This window comes from Salmo salar, chromosome ssa01 (genome assembly GCF_905237065.1).
Source record: "Salmo salar chromosome ssa01, Ssal_v3.1, whole genome shotgun sequence".
Lineage (NCBI taxonomy): Eukaryota > Metazoa > Chordata > Actinopteri > Salmoniformes > Salmonidae > Salmo > Salmo salar.
The window spans coordinates 129934012-129950818 of NC_059442.1; the positions used below are offsets into that span (position 1 = coordinate 129934012).

The 16807-nt window shown below is 44.6% G+C and overlaps 1 protein-coding gene across 2 annotated transcripts in view; it reads left to right on the forward strand.

Annotated features, from left to right (window-relative positions):
- The window catches only part of LOC106561138 (CAP-Gly domain-containing linker protein 1), a 34873-nt gene that overhangs the window by 15426 nt on the left and 2640 nt on the right, over positions 1-16807 (forward strand). For both annotated transcript variants that reach the window (XM_045688934.1, XM_045688938.1), the window contains 3 exons: positions 8181-8287; positions 11374-11430; positions 16644-16731. In XM_045688934.1, the coding sequence (XP_045544890.1) occupies positions 8181-8287; positions 11374-11430; positions 16644-16731 (252 nt within the window). The remainder of the gene's footprint in view (positions 1-8180; positions 8288-11373; positions 11431-16643; positions 16732-16807) is intronic.

Consider the following 16807-nt stretch of genomic DNA (forward strand, 5'->3'; position numbering starts at 1 on the left):
CACACCATCATTTACGTGTTCCACGTGAGCAATGAGCATGTGTCTGGTTTCTCTGTCCTGTTGCTGACGTAGCGCGCGCGGCTGGGCTGGTTTCTCGCAAATGTCAAATGTAGGAAAGTACCCAGCTGTGCTTTTCAGTCATTTTTTCTTCACCTCACATAGTAAATCAACAAAGTTTTTTTTCTTCATCCATTCAAATTATAATAGTTCCTCACAGTATTTAAACAATCTTTCCAACACTCTCCCCCTCGATAATACGTGTCGCTGATAACTAGGTTATGGACATGATGCGTGTATTGGTTTCTATTTGAATGATTGTACATTTAATCTTCATACTATAACATAGCTGTCCCTGTCATACTTTCCTTGCCAATTCATTATCTTATAGCCTACTTTCAGTAATGCCTAAAGTAGGCCTAGATTTTTAATACGTTTTAAAGGCCTGGAAATGTGCATTGTATAAAATGAACTCTAATCTTTTTTTACTGAAGTGTTTAGTTTATAAATTCGACCACAAGCACACATAAAACATCAAAAAGCCATATGTGTAAATTAGTCAAATCATGGAGGATAACACACAATAAAGTCTGGGTCTTGTTTCCATGGTGGTCCTCTTGAAACAAGATGGCTAGACAAGATCCAACATGGTTGAACACAACATGACAGCGAGATAATGAAACAAAATCAAAGAAGAACATCTGCAGTTAGGGGGTGGGTTCTATAGCTCTAAGTTAACTCTCTAAGTGCCATAGCCTATAGCCCTAAGTTAACTCTCTAAGTGCCATAGCCTATAGCCCTAAGTTAACTCTCTAAGTGCCATAGCCTATAGCCCTAAGTTAACTCTCTAAGTGCCATAGCCTATAGCCCTAAGTTAACTCTCTAAGTGCCATAGCCTATAGCCCTAAGTTAACTCTCTAAGTGCCATAGCCTATAGCCCTAAGTTAACTCTCTAAGTGCCATAGCCTATAGCCCTAAGTTAACTCTCTAAGTGCCATAGCCTAGCGCTCCACACCCCCGCACATCTAGCAGATTAGCTGCTCGAGCATTAAAGGACAGTTGGAAAGAAGAGGAGATGTATAACATTTAATACACAGACTAAGTTAGAAAAACAATTGCCTATAAACGTTAGTAAACACTCCCGCCATTAGGTCAAGTTTATCTACATTAAAATAAAGAAAAGAAAAAATCCTAAAATGAATGTAGGCCTATGTAAACGGTTATGATGGTTATTTTATTTTCGTGATGGGCTTCATCCGTAACTGTCAGCTACACGTTATTCAATCACTGTCACAGCCCTAGTAGGATACTGCATATCCATGTCATATCCATGTCAATCACTGTCACAGCCCTAGTAGGATACTGCATATCCATGTCATATCCATGTCAATCACTGTCACAGCCCTAGTAGGATACTGCATATCCATGTCATATCCATGTCAATCACTGTCACAGCCCTAGTAGGATACTGCATATCCATGTCATATCCATGTCAATCACTGTCACAGCCCTAGTAGGATACTGCATATCCATGTCAATCACTGTCACAGCCCTAGTAGGATACTGCATATCCATGTCATATCCATGTCAATCACTGTCACAGCCCTAGTAGGGTACTGCATATCCATGTCATATCCATGTCAATCACTGTCACAGCCCTAGTAGGATACTGCATATCCATGTCATATCCATGTCAATCACTGTCACAGTCCTAGTAGGATACTGCATATCCTTGTCAGTTATATGAAACAACAGTATTGGTCTGAACATACAGTGATGGCTATTTTATCACTTTGAAAAGAAACCTATATGATTGGCTGATCTCTGAGAGGGAAACTTTAAGATTGGGAAAGGGGGATACCTAGTCAGTTGTACAACCGAATGCCTTCAATTGAAATGTGTCTTCCGCATTTAACCCAACCCCTCTGAATCAGAGAGGTGCTGAGGGCTGCCATAATCGACATCCACGTCTTTGGCACCCGGGGAACAGTGGGTTAACTGCCTTGCTTAGGGGCAGAACGACAGATTTTTACCTTGTCAGTTGGGGATTTGATCCAGCAACCTTTCGGTTACTGGCCCAACGCTCTAACCACTAGATTGGCTGATCTTTGAGAGGGAAACTTTATGATTGGCTGATCTAAATCTGTGTGTGCTCCAGAAACAGAGATGTTGCTAATGGAAGTGGAGGGAGGCAACCCTCTCTTTACCTTTTACCTTTATGCAGGGCAATATATAGACATAATATAGAGGTATAACAGAGCCAGACATGTAGAGCTCTATAGAGCTACCTTTATGGATCACAACGGTTGACCTTTCAGTCAGTCAACTTGGGACGTTGAAGGGTGATCGAGTGAAGCGTTTTCTGACAGACAGCGAACGAAGCATGAAGATGGGACCAGTAGAGTCCAGCAGAGATTGGAGGTGTCTCTGTGTGTGTCTGCGTGCATCCGTGACTAAGTGAGTGAGTGAGAGATTATGAACCTCTGTGAGTGAGTGTGAGTGAGCAATATTGTGTGTGCCAGAAAGAGAGAGAGTGAAAAAGGGAGAGAGAGATAGTGTGTGTGTGTGTAGGCTTGAGCGATATACCGTATACCAGGGTATTTAGACATACCGATGGTATGATTTTCAATATCACCTTGTGGGGGCTGCGGGGTGTGTGTTATAACTATACGTTAACTATCTAAGATGTGTCAGATCAATTATATCCAGCTCAGGGCTCTAGCCAGCTATGCATTTGGCTTGCTAACTTGCTAGCTAAGTGGCTAGATGTCAAGATCAAACTTCTTGGTTACAGCAGAGACATTCAATCCCCTCCTGGATCAAGATCCCTGTTGCCTAAATAGTTTTGTGCTTAAAATAAATGAATAAATATATATTTATTTTTATTTAACATTTATTTAACTAGGCAAGTCAGTTAAGAACAAATTCTTATTTATAATGATGGCCTACACCGGCCAAACCCTAACCCGGACGACGCTGGGCCAATTGTGCGCCGCCCTATGGGACTGCCAATCACGGCCGTTTGTGATACAGCCCAGGATCGAACCAGGGTCTGTAGTGACGTCTCTAGCACTGAGATGTACTGCCTTAGACCGCTGCGCCACTACAGGACCAGTCAAAAGTTTTGACACCTACTCATTCAAGGGTTTTTCTTTATTTTTACTATTTTCTACATTGTAAAATAATAGTGAAGACATCAAACCTATGAAATAACACATATGCAATCATGTAGTAACCAAAAAAGTGTTCACACTCTTGGCATTCTCTCAACCAGCTTCACCTGGAATGATTTTCCAACAGTCTTTAAGGAGTTCCCACATATGCTGAGCACTTGTTGGCTGCTTTTCCTTCATTCTGCGGTCCAACTCATCCCAAACCTTCTCAGTTGGGTTGAGGTCGGGTGATTGTGGAGGCCAGGTCATCTGATACAACACTCCATCACTCTCTTTCTTGGTCAAATAGCCCTTACACAGCCTGGAGGTGTGTTGGATAATTGTCCTGTTGAAAAACAAATGATAGTCCCACTAGGCGCAAACCAGATGGGATGGCGTATCTCTGCAGAATGCTGTGGTAGCCATGCTGGTTAAGTGTGCCTTGAATTCAAAATAAATCACAGACAGTGTCACCAGCAAAGCACCCTCACACCATTACACCTCCTCCTCCAAGCTTCACGGTGGGAACCACACATGCGGTTGGAACCAAAAATCTCATATTTGGACTTATCATACTGTCACGTAGAGTAGGCCAGAAGGCTAAACTGAAAAACCTAACTATCAACTAAAACGATGGCAGAGCCGCAAAAGTACTTCTGTGCAAGGGTGTTTATTTACATAGTGAATCCGGAAGAAAAACAACAGTACTGCCATCCAAAGTATACATTATGGGGACAGCTTAAAAACAATGCTACCCCATCAACAGCACAATCCAAAATGGTCCCCCCCTTTGAACTGAAAGAGAGGCTCCTTTTGTAGGGGAAGCCCCTCCCATCAGAACATACCAAGCACTAATTAATTAAGCTTCTCTTGGGAGGGAATTTGACCTGCACACGGACCACAGAGCCCTGACCTGGATCCAGACCATGAAGGAACGGAATTCTCGTGTGACCAGGTGGTATCTGGAGCTCCAGCCCTTCAGGTTCTGTGTCCGTCACAAGGCAGGAAAAGAAAATGTCACGGCGGACTACCTATCCTGAACCTGGTTGCTTCAGGAGAGGAGGAAGGTAATGTGCCTTCCTGCTCCGTTATCAGCTACGTTAACAATGTGGGTCGACACACAAGTTAACGTAGCTGATAACGGAGCGGGGAGGCGCGATGAGTGTGTGTGTGTTAGTGTACCAAACGCTGCCCACGGCCAGTGACGGACTTCTCCGTCACACATACCAAAGGACAGATTTCCACCGGTCTAATGTCCATTGCTTGTGTTTCTTGGCCCAAGCAAGTCTCTTCTTATTATTGGTGTCCTTTAGTAGGGGTTTCTTTTCAATAATTCAATCATGAAGGCCTGATTCACGCAGTCTCCTCTGAACAGTTGAAGTTGAGATGTGTCTGTTACTTGAACTCTGTGAAGCATTTATTTGGGCTGCAATTTCTGAGGCTGGTAACTCTAATGAACTTATCCTCTGTAGCAGAGGTAACTCTGGGTCTTCCTTTCTTGTGGTGGTCCTCATGAGAGACAGTTTCATCATAGAGCTTGATGGTTTTTGCGACTTCACTTAAAAAAAGTTCAAAGTCCTTGAAATGTTCCCGGATTGACTGACCTTCATGTCTTAAAGTAATGATGTCTTAAAGTCATTTCTCTTTGCTTATTTGAGCTGTTCTTGCCATAATATGGACTTGGTCTTTTACCAAATAGAGCTATCTTCTGTATACCAACCCTACCTTGTCACAACACAACTTATTGGCTCAAACGCATTAACAAGGAAAGAAATTCCACAAATTAACTTTTAACAAGGCACACCTGTTGATTGAAATTCATTCCAGGTGACTACCTCATGAAGCTGGTTGAGAGAATGCCAAGAGTGTGCAAAGCTGTCATCAAGGCAAAGGGTGGCTACTTTGAAGAATCTCAAATATGAAATATATTTTGATTTGTTGAACACTTTTTTGGTTACTACATGATTCCATATGTGTTATTTCATAGTTTTGATGTCTTCATTATTGTTCTACAATGTAGAAAATAGTAAAAATAAAGAAAAACCCTGGAATGAGTAGGTGTCTCCAAACTTTTGACTGGTACTGTATAGTTGAAATAAATATTGCCCTTGTGTGCACTTCCGGTAATACCGTATACCCTGGTATGTTACAGAAACAGTATGACGGTATGAAAATCTGGATACCACCCAACCCTAGTGCGTGTGTGACTGTGTGTGTGTGTGTGTGTGTGTGTGTGTGTGTGTGTGTGTGTGTGTGTGTGTGTGTGTGTGTGTGTGTCAGAGAGAGAGAGAGCAGCAGAGGGTGGGGGTGGGTGAGGGAGGAGGAACCTGTTGGGATTTACATAACGAAGGCGCTGCTCCTCGCTTTAGTACACGCGACCACGTGTGTGTGAGCTAGCTAGCGAGCGTGTACCCAGGCAACAAACACACACACACACACGCCTTCGCTCTCTTTCTCTCTGCCGTGCGCTGTAGGGGGTGGGAGCTGATGGTTTATTGATGGGGAGTCTGCGTTAGTGTGTGTGCTACTGGGAGAGAACACTGGGGAAAGATAGGGTACAGTATTGACATTAGGAAAGATAGGGACTGTTCTGCCACTGGGACAGACAGACTAGAGACCAGTACTGGGAGAGAGCGAGAGCTCTGACAGAGGGACCACACTGTAGGGTAGAGCAGCGGATGTGGCTGCTCTGCGCCGGGTCTATCCAGGCACAATCTACTCTCACTACCAGGTAAACACAGCTGTTTTGTTCCTCGCACATCAGGTTTCTTATATGTTTGTGTCATCTTTCAAATGGACAGGGGATGTTTTAGCTGATTCTTTTTGAGTCTGTATTTCAAGCTGTATTCCAGCTGTTCGGGGAGGACTTGTTCTTGAGTGGTAATTGAGGGAGGATGAGTGAGGACGATTTGAATCTGAAAGTGCAGGAGGTTACTGATTTAGATGGTTGTATTTTCAGGAAGAGATGGTCGTTTGCGGCCTTTGGGACTGAGGATGAGCGCTTAAGTTTGCTGTCTGGTTGTTTGTATGCTGTCGGCTGTGCGTGTCTGCGTGTGTGTGTGTGTGCGTGTGTGTGTGTGTATGCTAGTATTCTATAGATATGGAGTCTGTCTTCAGACAGATGTTATTAGATTATCCGGTCTAACATTGCTGTGCTCTTATCCTCTGAGGATACTAGTTGAACATCTGTCACGTACACAAACAAGCTGTGAAATGTCCCAGTGTCAGAGCAGCATCCTCAATCTGACTGCTTCAAATCAGGCTACAGAGTACGGAGATCTTCTTCTCTGTGTGTTGTGTGCGTTTGTTAGTATGTGACACCTCCATGGACTAGTTCAGAGTTCTGTCATGTAAACCGACTCACTTTAAGGTAGAGGTCTTCACAGGTCCAAAAAGCTTTTCTCTCCGGTCCGGGTCGGGTCCTGTTTGATGGACATGGAGTACAGCTCCCGACCATGGCTCTGCATAGACTTTGGTCCAACCGGGTTGGGTCTAGGTCTGGTTGTCGTCGGGTCCGTTCGGTTTCGGGTCTAATTCGGGTCCGGGTCAACTTTTTGTACCCGAGAAGATCTGTACTCTAAAGCATCCTGGATCGGTTACTCACATGTCAACCAGATACAGATACTGTAGAGGTGATAATAGCTTTGACAAAATGTTAACATGCAACACGACACACAGCACATGACTTACAGTAAGAGATTGCATTCAGGATTGCGCTCCATCTGCCATGGATCGGTTACTCACATGTAAAGCCAGATGATTGGAGATAATAAAATAAAAAAATACACTAGAAATATATCTACTTTATGTTAAAACGCAACCAAACAGACAGCACGCCAGCACATGACTTACGTGCTACGGAACTTTTTTTATTCCGTGCCGGCAGCAGTACTGTAGCAAAGAAAAACATTGATTCCGAAGCCGTGTTGATGTCCAGTAAATGAATTATTGACATGGTCACACGCACTCACATACTGTACACTGCCACAATGGGACTCTAGTCTAGGGGAAGCATAACAACAGAAGAGGGGTTGTTCATTGCTAGTCAACATGTCCTCACTTCTCTGGTGGAAGTTTCCACTTGTTTACCTAACATCCCTTTTGGATGTCAGGTGGCCAAGATGTGTCTGTGATATGTTTGCTTTGACAAGTATAAGAGTTCATTTGAATATAAATCCTAGAAACCAAGATGTTGCATCCCATGAGCTATTTTTATGCCATATTGTTTAGAAATAGGAGTGGGAGTAAGAACAAACAGAATGCTTAAAAAGAATGTTTGACTCATGATTTGAACGCTCATGGTTTGATCCCCCCCTGTGCTGCTGTCCCTTTAGAAATGAACATGATCTTTTCAGTCATTATCATCATCTCTGCATGGTCTCTAACGCCTCAGAGGATCCATCTCCTCCCAAATGGGGATTTAAGTGGCCATGATCTTTTTCTGATGAGCTGGGAATAAAGAAACGAAATAATGCTAGAAGTAGGGAAACAGAGATATCTAGTTCGCTGCCTGCATTCAACCGAAATGTGTCTTCCACATTTAACCCGGCTCCTCTGAATCAGAGAGGTACGGGGGACTGCCTTAATCGACATCTGGGAGCAGTGGTTTTTTGGGGGTTTAACTGCCTTGCTCAAGGGCAGAACGAACAATTGTTCCAGCTTGGGGATTCAAACCAGTGACCATTCGGTTACTGACCCAACACTCTTAACCGCTAGGCTACCTGCCGCCCAGGCGAAGTGATTTAATCCCTCGCACACTTATGGCACTGTGCGTATGTTTGGCAGACAGCTTATATGATGAGTAATGGTGCTGGTCTTTGTGTACCGAGGAAACGGCTGTTTCAGTGGAGCAGAGTAACTCGGCAGTGTGTCTTCGTGTTAATGTTCGCGACTAAGACTGTTAGAGAGGCGTGAAGAAGAGACGGCTTTATCTGTTTACTGTTTACTGTGTGTCTAAGTCTCTCTCTCTCTCTCCTCTCTGTCTCTCTCCCTCCTTTCATCCTTCTTTTCCGTCCGTGTGTCATTCTCCAGCTCGAGGCGCTGAAACAGCAGAATTCCAAATTCCAGGAAGAACTCAGTCTCTCGCAGGAGCGGAGCACCTCGGAAAACCAGCGCATCGGAAATCTGTGCAAGGAAATGTGAGTACGACCGAAGGTTATTATGCTTGCTCTTTGGGTGATCTAATCTCTGTGTGAATGGCTGAAACCAGCATATTGGAATGTTCAAGGAAATGTTCAAGAAGAAATGGGAATTCCATGCATGGACGTGAGTATGGCTGACGGTTGGTTCCTCAGCTGATACCGTGGTATTCAGCGTTCAAATTATGCACTGACTACAAGCTGACCCTCGAAACAGACAGCCGACCAACATGCTTCTTTGGCTCCAGAAGACACAGGAGGATTGTATGCACTGTGGTTCTGTGGTGCTTCAGCGTCCGGGTAAAGACCAGCACATCAGAAGCCCGTGCAGGGAAACGTGAGAGAGGCTCATATCAAAGTCTTACTCAAATAAGACATAGACTCATATATTTATCTCGCTCATGCCGCTTAGTCATACTGATGAGAGAGAGAGAGAGAGAGAGAGAGAGAGAGAGAGAGAGAGAGAGAGAGAGAGAGAGAGAGAGAGAGAGAGAGAGAGAGAGAGAGAGAGAGAGAGAGAGAGAGAGAGAGAGAGAGAGAGAGAGAGAGAGAGAGAGATTGAGAGAGCTGGAGGTACAGGTCACTCTTAAAGCCAGTTTGTGACACCTGTGTGGGATCATGCTATGCAAAGTGTAGTCTTCTGGTATTAGAACGGTTGTTGATGTATCCCTAAAACCCAGAAGCCAGTGATCAGGAAATACTTCCCTGTTATTCGACAGCAGTATGCTATGTACAGCTGCAGTATGTCGGGAGAAAGACTGGGCTCCTCTCTTTGTTATGGTGAGCGTCATGCATTCCCTAGGGTTCTATTTATAGGTCTGTGTGTGTGTGCATGAGTGGACGTGTGTGTGTACATGTGCGTGCGCATGCCTTCATGTTTAACGTGTGTGTGTGTGTGTGTGTGTGTGTGTGTGTGTGTGTGTGTGTGTGTGTGTGTGTGTGTGTGTGTGTGTGTGTGTGTGTGTGTGTGTGTTGTGACCCCCCCCCCGGCCCCCCATGTGAGTCATCAAGGCATCGGTCTCTGACGTCGGATTGACGTGACAGCAAGTACTTTATTATTCACTTTGTCCTGATTTCACTATTCTCTCCTCTCCTTCACTCATCCCTCTCTTCCTCCATCCTTTTAGACACAAGCGTTCCTCTTTCCTTCCGTCCATCAGAGTGTTACATAATCACAGCCTCTTCTCCTCGAACCGCTTGCCTCCAACATGGCCACTCCATGGGTCTCATAACCATCCATGACGTGTGCATTCGTGCGTGTCTGCAAGAGCGAGTACGCTGGCATGTCTCTGTGTGTGTGTGTGTGTGTGTGTGTGTGTGTGTGTGTGTGTGTGTGTGTGTGTGTGTGTGTGTGTGTGTGTGTGTGTGTGTGTGTGTGTGTGTGTGTGTGTGTGTGTGTGTGTGTGTGTGTGTGTGTGTGTGAGCGAGCGAGAGCAGCTTTGTGCTGCCGGAGACATCTCGTCTGGGAGAACAGCTGCATCCGACCCAGTCAGTTCTCTGATCTCTTTGTGTGTGTTTTGGCTAGATTGGTCTGTATTGTAAAGTCTATGCACATCTAGCAGTGGATTAGAGGGGGAAATGGGGTTTTTCACAGGTTATATTATTGTATACTCTCTAAGGAGTAGAGTGCCTTTTCACTTCTCCCGGGTTACAACCTTTGGGAGTGTGTGTGTGCGCGCGTGTTAAATATCAGCCTCTCGTATCACGCATGGACAGCTTCAGATACAAAATGCAAGTTGGCGATATTGATATTTGGCAGTCTGGGCCACGTACATAGGCTTACGGTACGTGGCCTTCAGATTGCAGGCCTGCCTAAGAGTAGAGCAAAACAACTGGCTAGGTACTGCTCTGTTTCAGAGGGCAGCCTAGCTGTGTGGAGGAGAAGGTACTGCTCTGTTTCAGAGGGCAGCCTAGCTGTGTGGAGGAGAAGGTACTGCTCTGTTTCAGCCGTTATGGGCAGCCTAGCTGTGTGGAGGAGAAGGTACTGCTCTGTTTCAGAGGGCAGCCTAGCTGTGTGGAGGAGAAGGTACTGCTCTTTTCAGAGGGCAGCCTAGCTGTGTGGAGGAGAAGGTACTGCTCTGTTTCAGCCGTTATGGGCAGCCTAGCTGTGTGGAGGAGAAGGTACTGCTCTGTTTCAGAGGGCAGCCTAGCTGTGTGGAGGAGAAGGTACTGCTCTGTTTCAGAGGGCAGCCTAGCTGTGTGGAGGAGAAGGTACTGCTCTGTTTCAGAGGGCAGCCTAGCTGTGTGGAGGAGAAGGTACTGCTCTGTTTCAGAGGGCAGCCTAGCTGTGTGGAGGAGAAGGTACTGCTCTGTTTCAGAGGGCAGCCTAGCTGTGTGGAGGAGAAGGTACTGCTCTGTTTCAGCCGTTATGGGCAGCCTAGCTGTGTGGAGGAGAAGGTACTGCTCTGTTTCAGCCGTTATGGGCAGCCTAGCTGTGTGGAGGAGAAGGTACTGCTCTGTTTCAGCCATTATGGGCAGCCTAGTTGTGTGGAGGTGAAGGTGCTTTTAGTTTCCTTAAGTGTCCTTGCATCAACAACCTTTGAAATATTTGAATCCTTTATGACGTGATGTTATTCGTGGATTCAAATAAAGTATTTTTGAAATGTGTGTGTGTGTCTGTGACTGATGCTTTAGAGTGTGGTCAATGTGATTATGCCTCAGTTGGACACACAGATGGTGATTTAGACTGGCCCATTTGCCACACGTACTGAGAGTTGGACATGACCTTTACACTCATCACTACTTAGCCATGACAACCTTTACTTTATACCCGCACCAGCGTCACAGCCAAGCAGAGATACTGTGTGCTGTAAATGTATTTTTATTTATGTATACATTTGTTATCATTGATGCTGAACACACATTCTGATTGTCCTTTATTAGAAAGTGCCTCTAGACATGAATCGTGTTGATTGTTATTGAGTCTCACAAATGTTGACTGACACTGAAATGCAACTCACCCTCGCCCTTCTATCTTTCTCCCTCTCTCTCTCTCTCGCTCTCTCTCTCTCTCTCTCTCTCTCTCTCTCTCTCTCTCTCTCTCTCTCTCTCCCCCCTCTCTCTTGCTCTCCTTCCATCTCTCTCAGTGAGGAACTGAAGCTGAACAGTCATAAGTCTCAGTACCAGCAAGACATGAAAGACAGGTAAAACATTTATTACACATTCATTATAGTATTTATAACACAATTTATTTGCTGCTGCCTTGGGAAGATAGCTGAGTGTAAACATATTGCACCATGCATCTGCTGCCTTGGGAAGATAGCTGAGTGTAAACATATTGCACCATGTATCTGCTGCCTTGGGAAGATAGCTGAGTGTAATGTATTGCACCATGCATCTGCTGCCTTGGGAAGATAGCTGAGTGTAAACATATTGCACCATGTATCTGCTGCCTTGGGAAGATAGCTGAGTGTAAACATATTGCACCATGTATCTGCTGCCTTGGGAAGATAGCTGAGTGTAAACATATTGCACCATGTATCTGCTGCCTTGGGAAGATAGCTGAGTGTAAACATATTGCACCATGCATCTGCTGCCTTGGGAAGATAGCTGAGTGTAAACATATTGCACCATGTATCTGCTGCCTTGGGAAGATAGCTGAGTGTAAACATATTGCACCATGTATCTGCTGCCTTGGGAAGATAGCTGAGTGTAAACATATTGCACCATGCATCTGCTGCCTTGGGAAGATAGCTGAGTGTAAACATATTGCACCATGTATCTGCTGCCTTGGGAAGATAGCTGAGTGTAAACATATTGCACCATGCATCTGCTGCCTTGGGAAGATAGCTGAGTGTAAACATATTGCACCATGTATCTGCTGCCTTGGGAAGATAGCTGAGTGTAAACATATTGCACCATGCATCTGCTGCCTTGGGAAGATAGCTGAGTGTAAACATATTGCACCATGTATCTGCTGCCTTGGGAAGATAGCTGAGTGTAAACATATTGCACCATGCATCTGCTGCCTTGGGAAGATAGCTGAGTGTAAACATATTGCACCATGCATCTGCTGCCTTGGGAAGATAGCTGAGTGTAAACATATTGCACCATGCATCTGCTGCCATGGTACAGTTTCTTTTCTATATCCATTAATGATCGACTTCAGTGTTTCTGATAGTGGAAGAAGTGTATGGATAGTGTATACAGTGTATTCGGAAAGTAATCAGACCCCTTGACTTTTTCCACATTTTGTTACGTTACAGCCTTATTCAAAAATACCCCATAATGATAAAGCAAAAACAGGTTTTTCGAAATGTTTGCAAATTTATTTAAAAAAATTAAATTGAAATATTACATGTACATACTGTAAGTATTCAGACCCTTTACTCAGTACTTTGTTAAAGCACCTTTGGCAGTGATTACAGCCTCGAGTCTTCTTGGGTATGACGCTACAAGCTTGGCACACCTGTATTTAGGGAGTTTCTCCCATTCTTCTCTGCAGATCCTCTTAAGCTCTGTCAGGTTGGATGGGGAGTGTCGCTGCACAGCTATTTTCAGGTTTCTTCAGAGAGGTTCGATTGGGTTCAAGTCCGGGCTCTGGCTGGGCCACTCAAGGACATTCAGAGACTTGTTCCGAAGCCACTCCTATGTTGTCTTGGCTGTGTGCTTAGGGTCGTTGTCCTGTTGGTAGGTGAACCTTCGCCTCAGTCTGAGATCCTGAGCGCTTTGGAGCAGGTTTTCATTAAGGATCTCTGTGTACTTTGCTCCGTTCATCTTTCCCTCGATCCTGGCGGGTCACCACAACATGATGCTGCCACCACCATGCTTCACTGTAGGGATGGTGCCAGGTTTCCTCCAAACCTGACGCTTGGCATTCAGGCCAAAGAGTTCAATCTTGGTTTCATTTGACCAGATAATCTTGTTTCTCATGGTCTAAGAGTCCTTTAGGTGCCTTTTGGCAAACTCCAAGCGGGCTGTCATGTGCCTTTTACTGAGGAGTGGCTTCCGTCTGGCCACTCTACCATAAAGGCCTGATTGGTGGAGTGCTGCAGAGATGGTTGTCTTTCTGGAAGGTTCTCCCATCTCCACAGAGGAACTCTTGAGCTCTGTCAGAGTGACCATCGGGTTTTTGGTCTCCTCCCTGACCAAGGCCCTTCTCCCCCGATTGCTCAGTTTGGCTGGGCAGCCAGCTCTAGGAAGAGTATTGGTGGTTCCAAACTTCTTCCAATTAAGAATGATGGCGGCCACTGTATTCTTGGGGACCTTCAATGCAGCAGACATTTTTTGGTACCTTTCCCCAGATCTGTGCCTCGACACAATCCTGTCTCGGAGCTCTACTGACAATTCCTTCGACCTTATGGCTTGGTTTTTGCTCTGACATGCACCGTCAACTGTGGGACCTTATACAGACCGGTGTGTGCCTTTCCAAATCATGTCCAATCAATTGAATTTACCACAGGTAGACTCCAATCAAGTTGTAGAAACATCTCAAGGATGATCAATGGAAACAGGATGCACCTGAGCTCAATTTCGAGTCTCATAAAAAAGGGTCTGAATACTTATGTAAATAAGGTATTTCTGTTATTTCAAAACATTATAAAAAAAATCTGTTTTCGCTTTGTCATTATGGGGTATTGTGTGAAGATAGATTAAATCATTTTTTTCTTCATCAATTTTAGAATAGAATCATTGTCCTGCTGAAGCTGAAGCGCAGCTGGGTCATGCAGCAAGACAATGATCCAAAACACACAATCAAGTCTACATGAAAATGGCTAAAAAGCAACAAATTAGAAGTTTTGTAATGGCCTTGTAAGGACCGACACCGGAGATGAGAAGCAGGTATAGGGAGAGCAAGACAGAAACAGCATCAGCACACAGATACACAATGACAAACGACAATCACAGCAGCAGGGAACAGAGCTGGGGAACTAATGAATATAGGGGAGGTAATAAACAGGTGATTGAGTCCAATAATCGCTGATGTGTATGACGGGGGAAGTCAGGTGTGCGTAATGATGGTGGCAGGAGTGCGCAATGCTGGGGAGCCTGGCGCCCTCGAGCGCCAGGGGGGAAGAGCGGTAGCAGGCGTGACGGGCCTAGTCAAAATCCAGACCTAATCCCAATTGAGATGTTGTGGCAGGACTTGAAACGAGCAGTTCATGCTTGGAAACCAACAAATGTTGCTGCGTTAAATCAGAAATTCCTCCACAGTGATGTGAGAGACTGATCAACAACTACAGGAAATGTTTGGTTGCAGTCATTGCAGCTAAAGGTGGCACATCCAGTTATGGAGTGTAAGTGGGCAATTACTTTTTCACATAGGGGAATTGTGTGTTACATAACTTTGTTAATTAAATAAACAAAATAAGTATCCATTTGTTTTGTTATTTGTAAACTCAAGTTCCCTTTATCTAATATTAGGTTTTGGTTGAAGGTCTGATAACATTCAGTATCAAAAATATGCAAAAATAGAGAAAATCAGAAAGGGGGCAAATACTTTTTCCCGGCACTGTATATCCCTTTACTAACACTAGTAATAAGAGGAGAGAGATGAAGGGAAGGAAGGAAAGGAATTTTGGAGGGGAGAGGAGATGAGATGAGATGGGGAGGGAAGGGAAGGAGGGGAGAGGAGATAGAGGAGAAGAAGAGAAGAAGTTGGGGTGGAGAAGAGAAGAGAGGAAATGGGAGGAGACGAGAGGAGCAGAAGCGGTGGGAGGTTGGCATCAGAAAGGCTATTTAAACCAGAGTGTCACGGCTGTTGAAAGGAGCAGACCAAAGTGCAGCGTGGTTGTAGTTCCACATTTTATTTAATCCGTGAAACTTGGCAATACATAAATAACTGAAATGACACAACAACAAACTGTGACGCAGAGAGAAAGAAACACTACTCAAAATATAATAACCCACAAAACCCAGGAAGAAAAACCCCTACTTAAATATGATCTCCAATTAGAGACAACGAGGACCAGCTGCCTCCAATTGGAGATCAACCCAAGAAAACCCAACATAGAAATAGAAAAACTAGAACTTAAACATAGAAATACAAAACATAGAAAAACACAAAACACCCCCTGACACGCCCTGACCTACTCTACCATAGAAAATAACCTCTTACTATGGTCAGGACGTGACACAGAGGGAGATGATGAAAGCCTGAGGAAGGTTACGTAGGGCAGGACTAATCAGTCAGGAGAGATCAGGGGATAGCTTCCTTTTCAGGTGAACGTTTCACAGTCAGGCAGTCAGAAAAGAGACGTTATTCAGCAGCACTAATCCCTAGAAAAGTAGGCTATATATCTAGACTAGCATATGTAGTAAAGACTTTGTTTAGGGGAAGACATCCAAGCTACATCTTTTGTGATTAACATGCTGACCAGAGAGCTCGCACGCATGTTGATTTTGTCCACCCACACCAGACGCGATCAGGACACGCAGGTTGACGTATCAAAACGAACTCTGAACCAACTATATTCATTTGGGGACAGGTCGAAAAGCATGATAGCTTGCTGTTGCTAGCTAATTTGTCCTGGGATATAAACATTGGGTTGTTATTTTACCTGAAATGCACAAGGTCCTCTACTCCGAAAATTAATCCACAGATAAAAGGGTAAAAGTTAGTTTCTAGTAATCTCTCCACCTTCAGTCTTCTTCTTCTTTGGACTTTATATGGCGGTTGGCAACCAACTTTAAGGTGCATTACCACTACCAACTGGATTGGAGTGTGGACCTCAGTTCATCGTTCAATCTCCCACGTGGGTATATGCTCCTAAAAACCAATGAGGAGATGGGAGAGGCAGGACTTGCAGCGAGTGAAGCTTCACAAATAGAACCAACTTCTATTTTAGTGCCTGGCTACGCAGATGCTCGTTGACGTGCAATGATTGAATAAGATCTATGTGTACATTTATTTTGCAACGCACGCGATGCGAGTGGTGTGGTCAGCATGTGATTAAGGTTGTTGTTCCATGTGGATGTATTGGATCATGAGACCCAGGCAGGGTAATGCCATCAACCTCGGGGTTCCACAGACAGGTTATTCACTGCGATCTGAATCCTGCTAATGCCTTTGTTGTCAAGTTGGATTTCAACATCTGGATTTGTGGTGTTCTTTCAAACTTTGGCCCTAAACTTCCCAATGTTGTTATTGAGAAAGAGCTAGCTTCACTAGTCTTTAGTGAACCTTGTTCCAACGCCTTGAGTATCACAACTATTGTGTGAAGTATTTGATTATTTATTGTAAATCAAAAGTTTAAAAAAATTGCAGTCAGAGACCTTCATCAGGCAGATGTTTCTCACTGTACACAAAGAGAAATGTATGCATGCACACACACTACTGCACTGCTCCTGCCAGTCCCAGTGTGGGTGTGTGAGTTCTGTATTTAGCGGTTCTCTGCCTCTGTTCCCCCTTCCCCAGGGAAACTCTATCCAACCAGGAGACAGGGGAGGAGAGAAACTTCCAGAAGACAGATAAGGACAAGGAGCTGGACACTCTGAGGAATGAGGTAAACATTCACACACAACTCTAGCAGACTATGGGCCTTTTGATGAAGAAATTAAGAAAACTTGCATTGGGTCCTA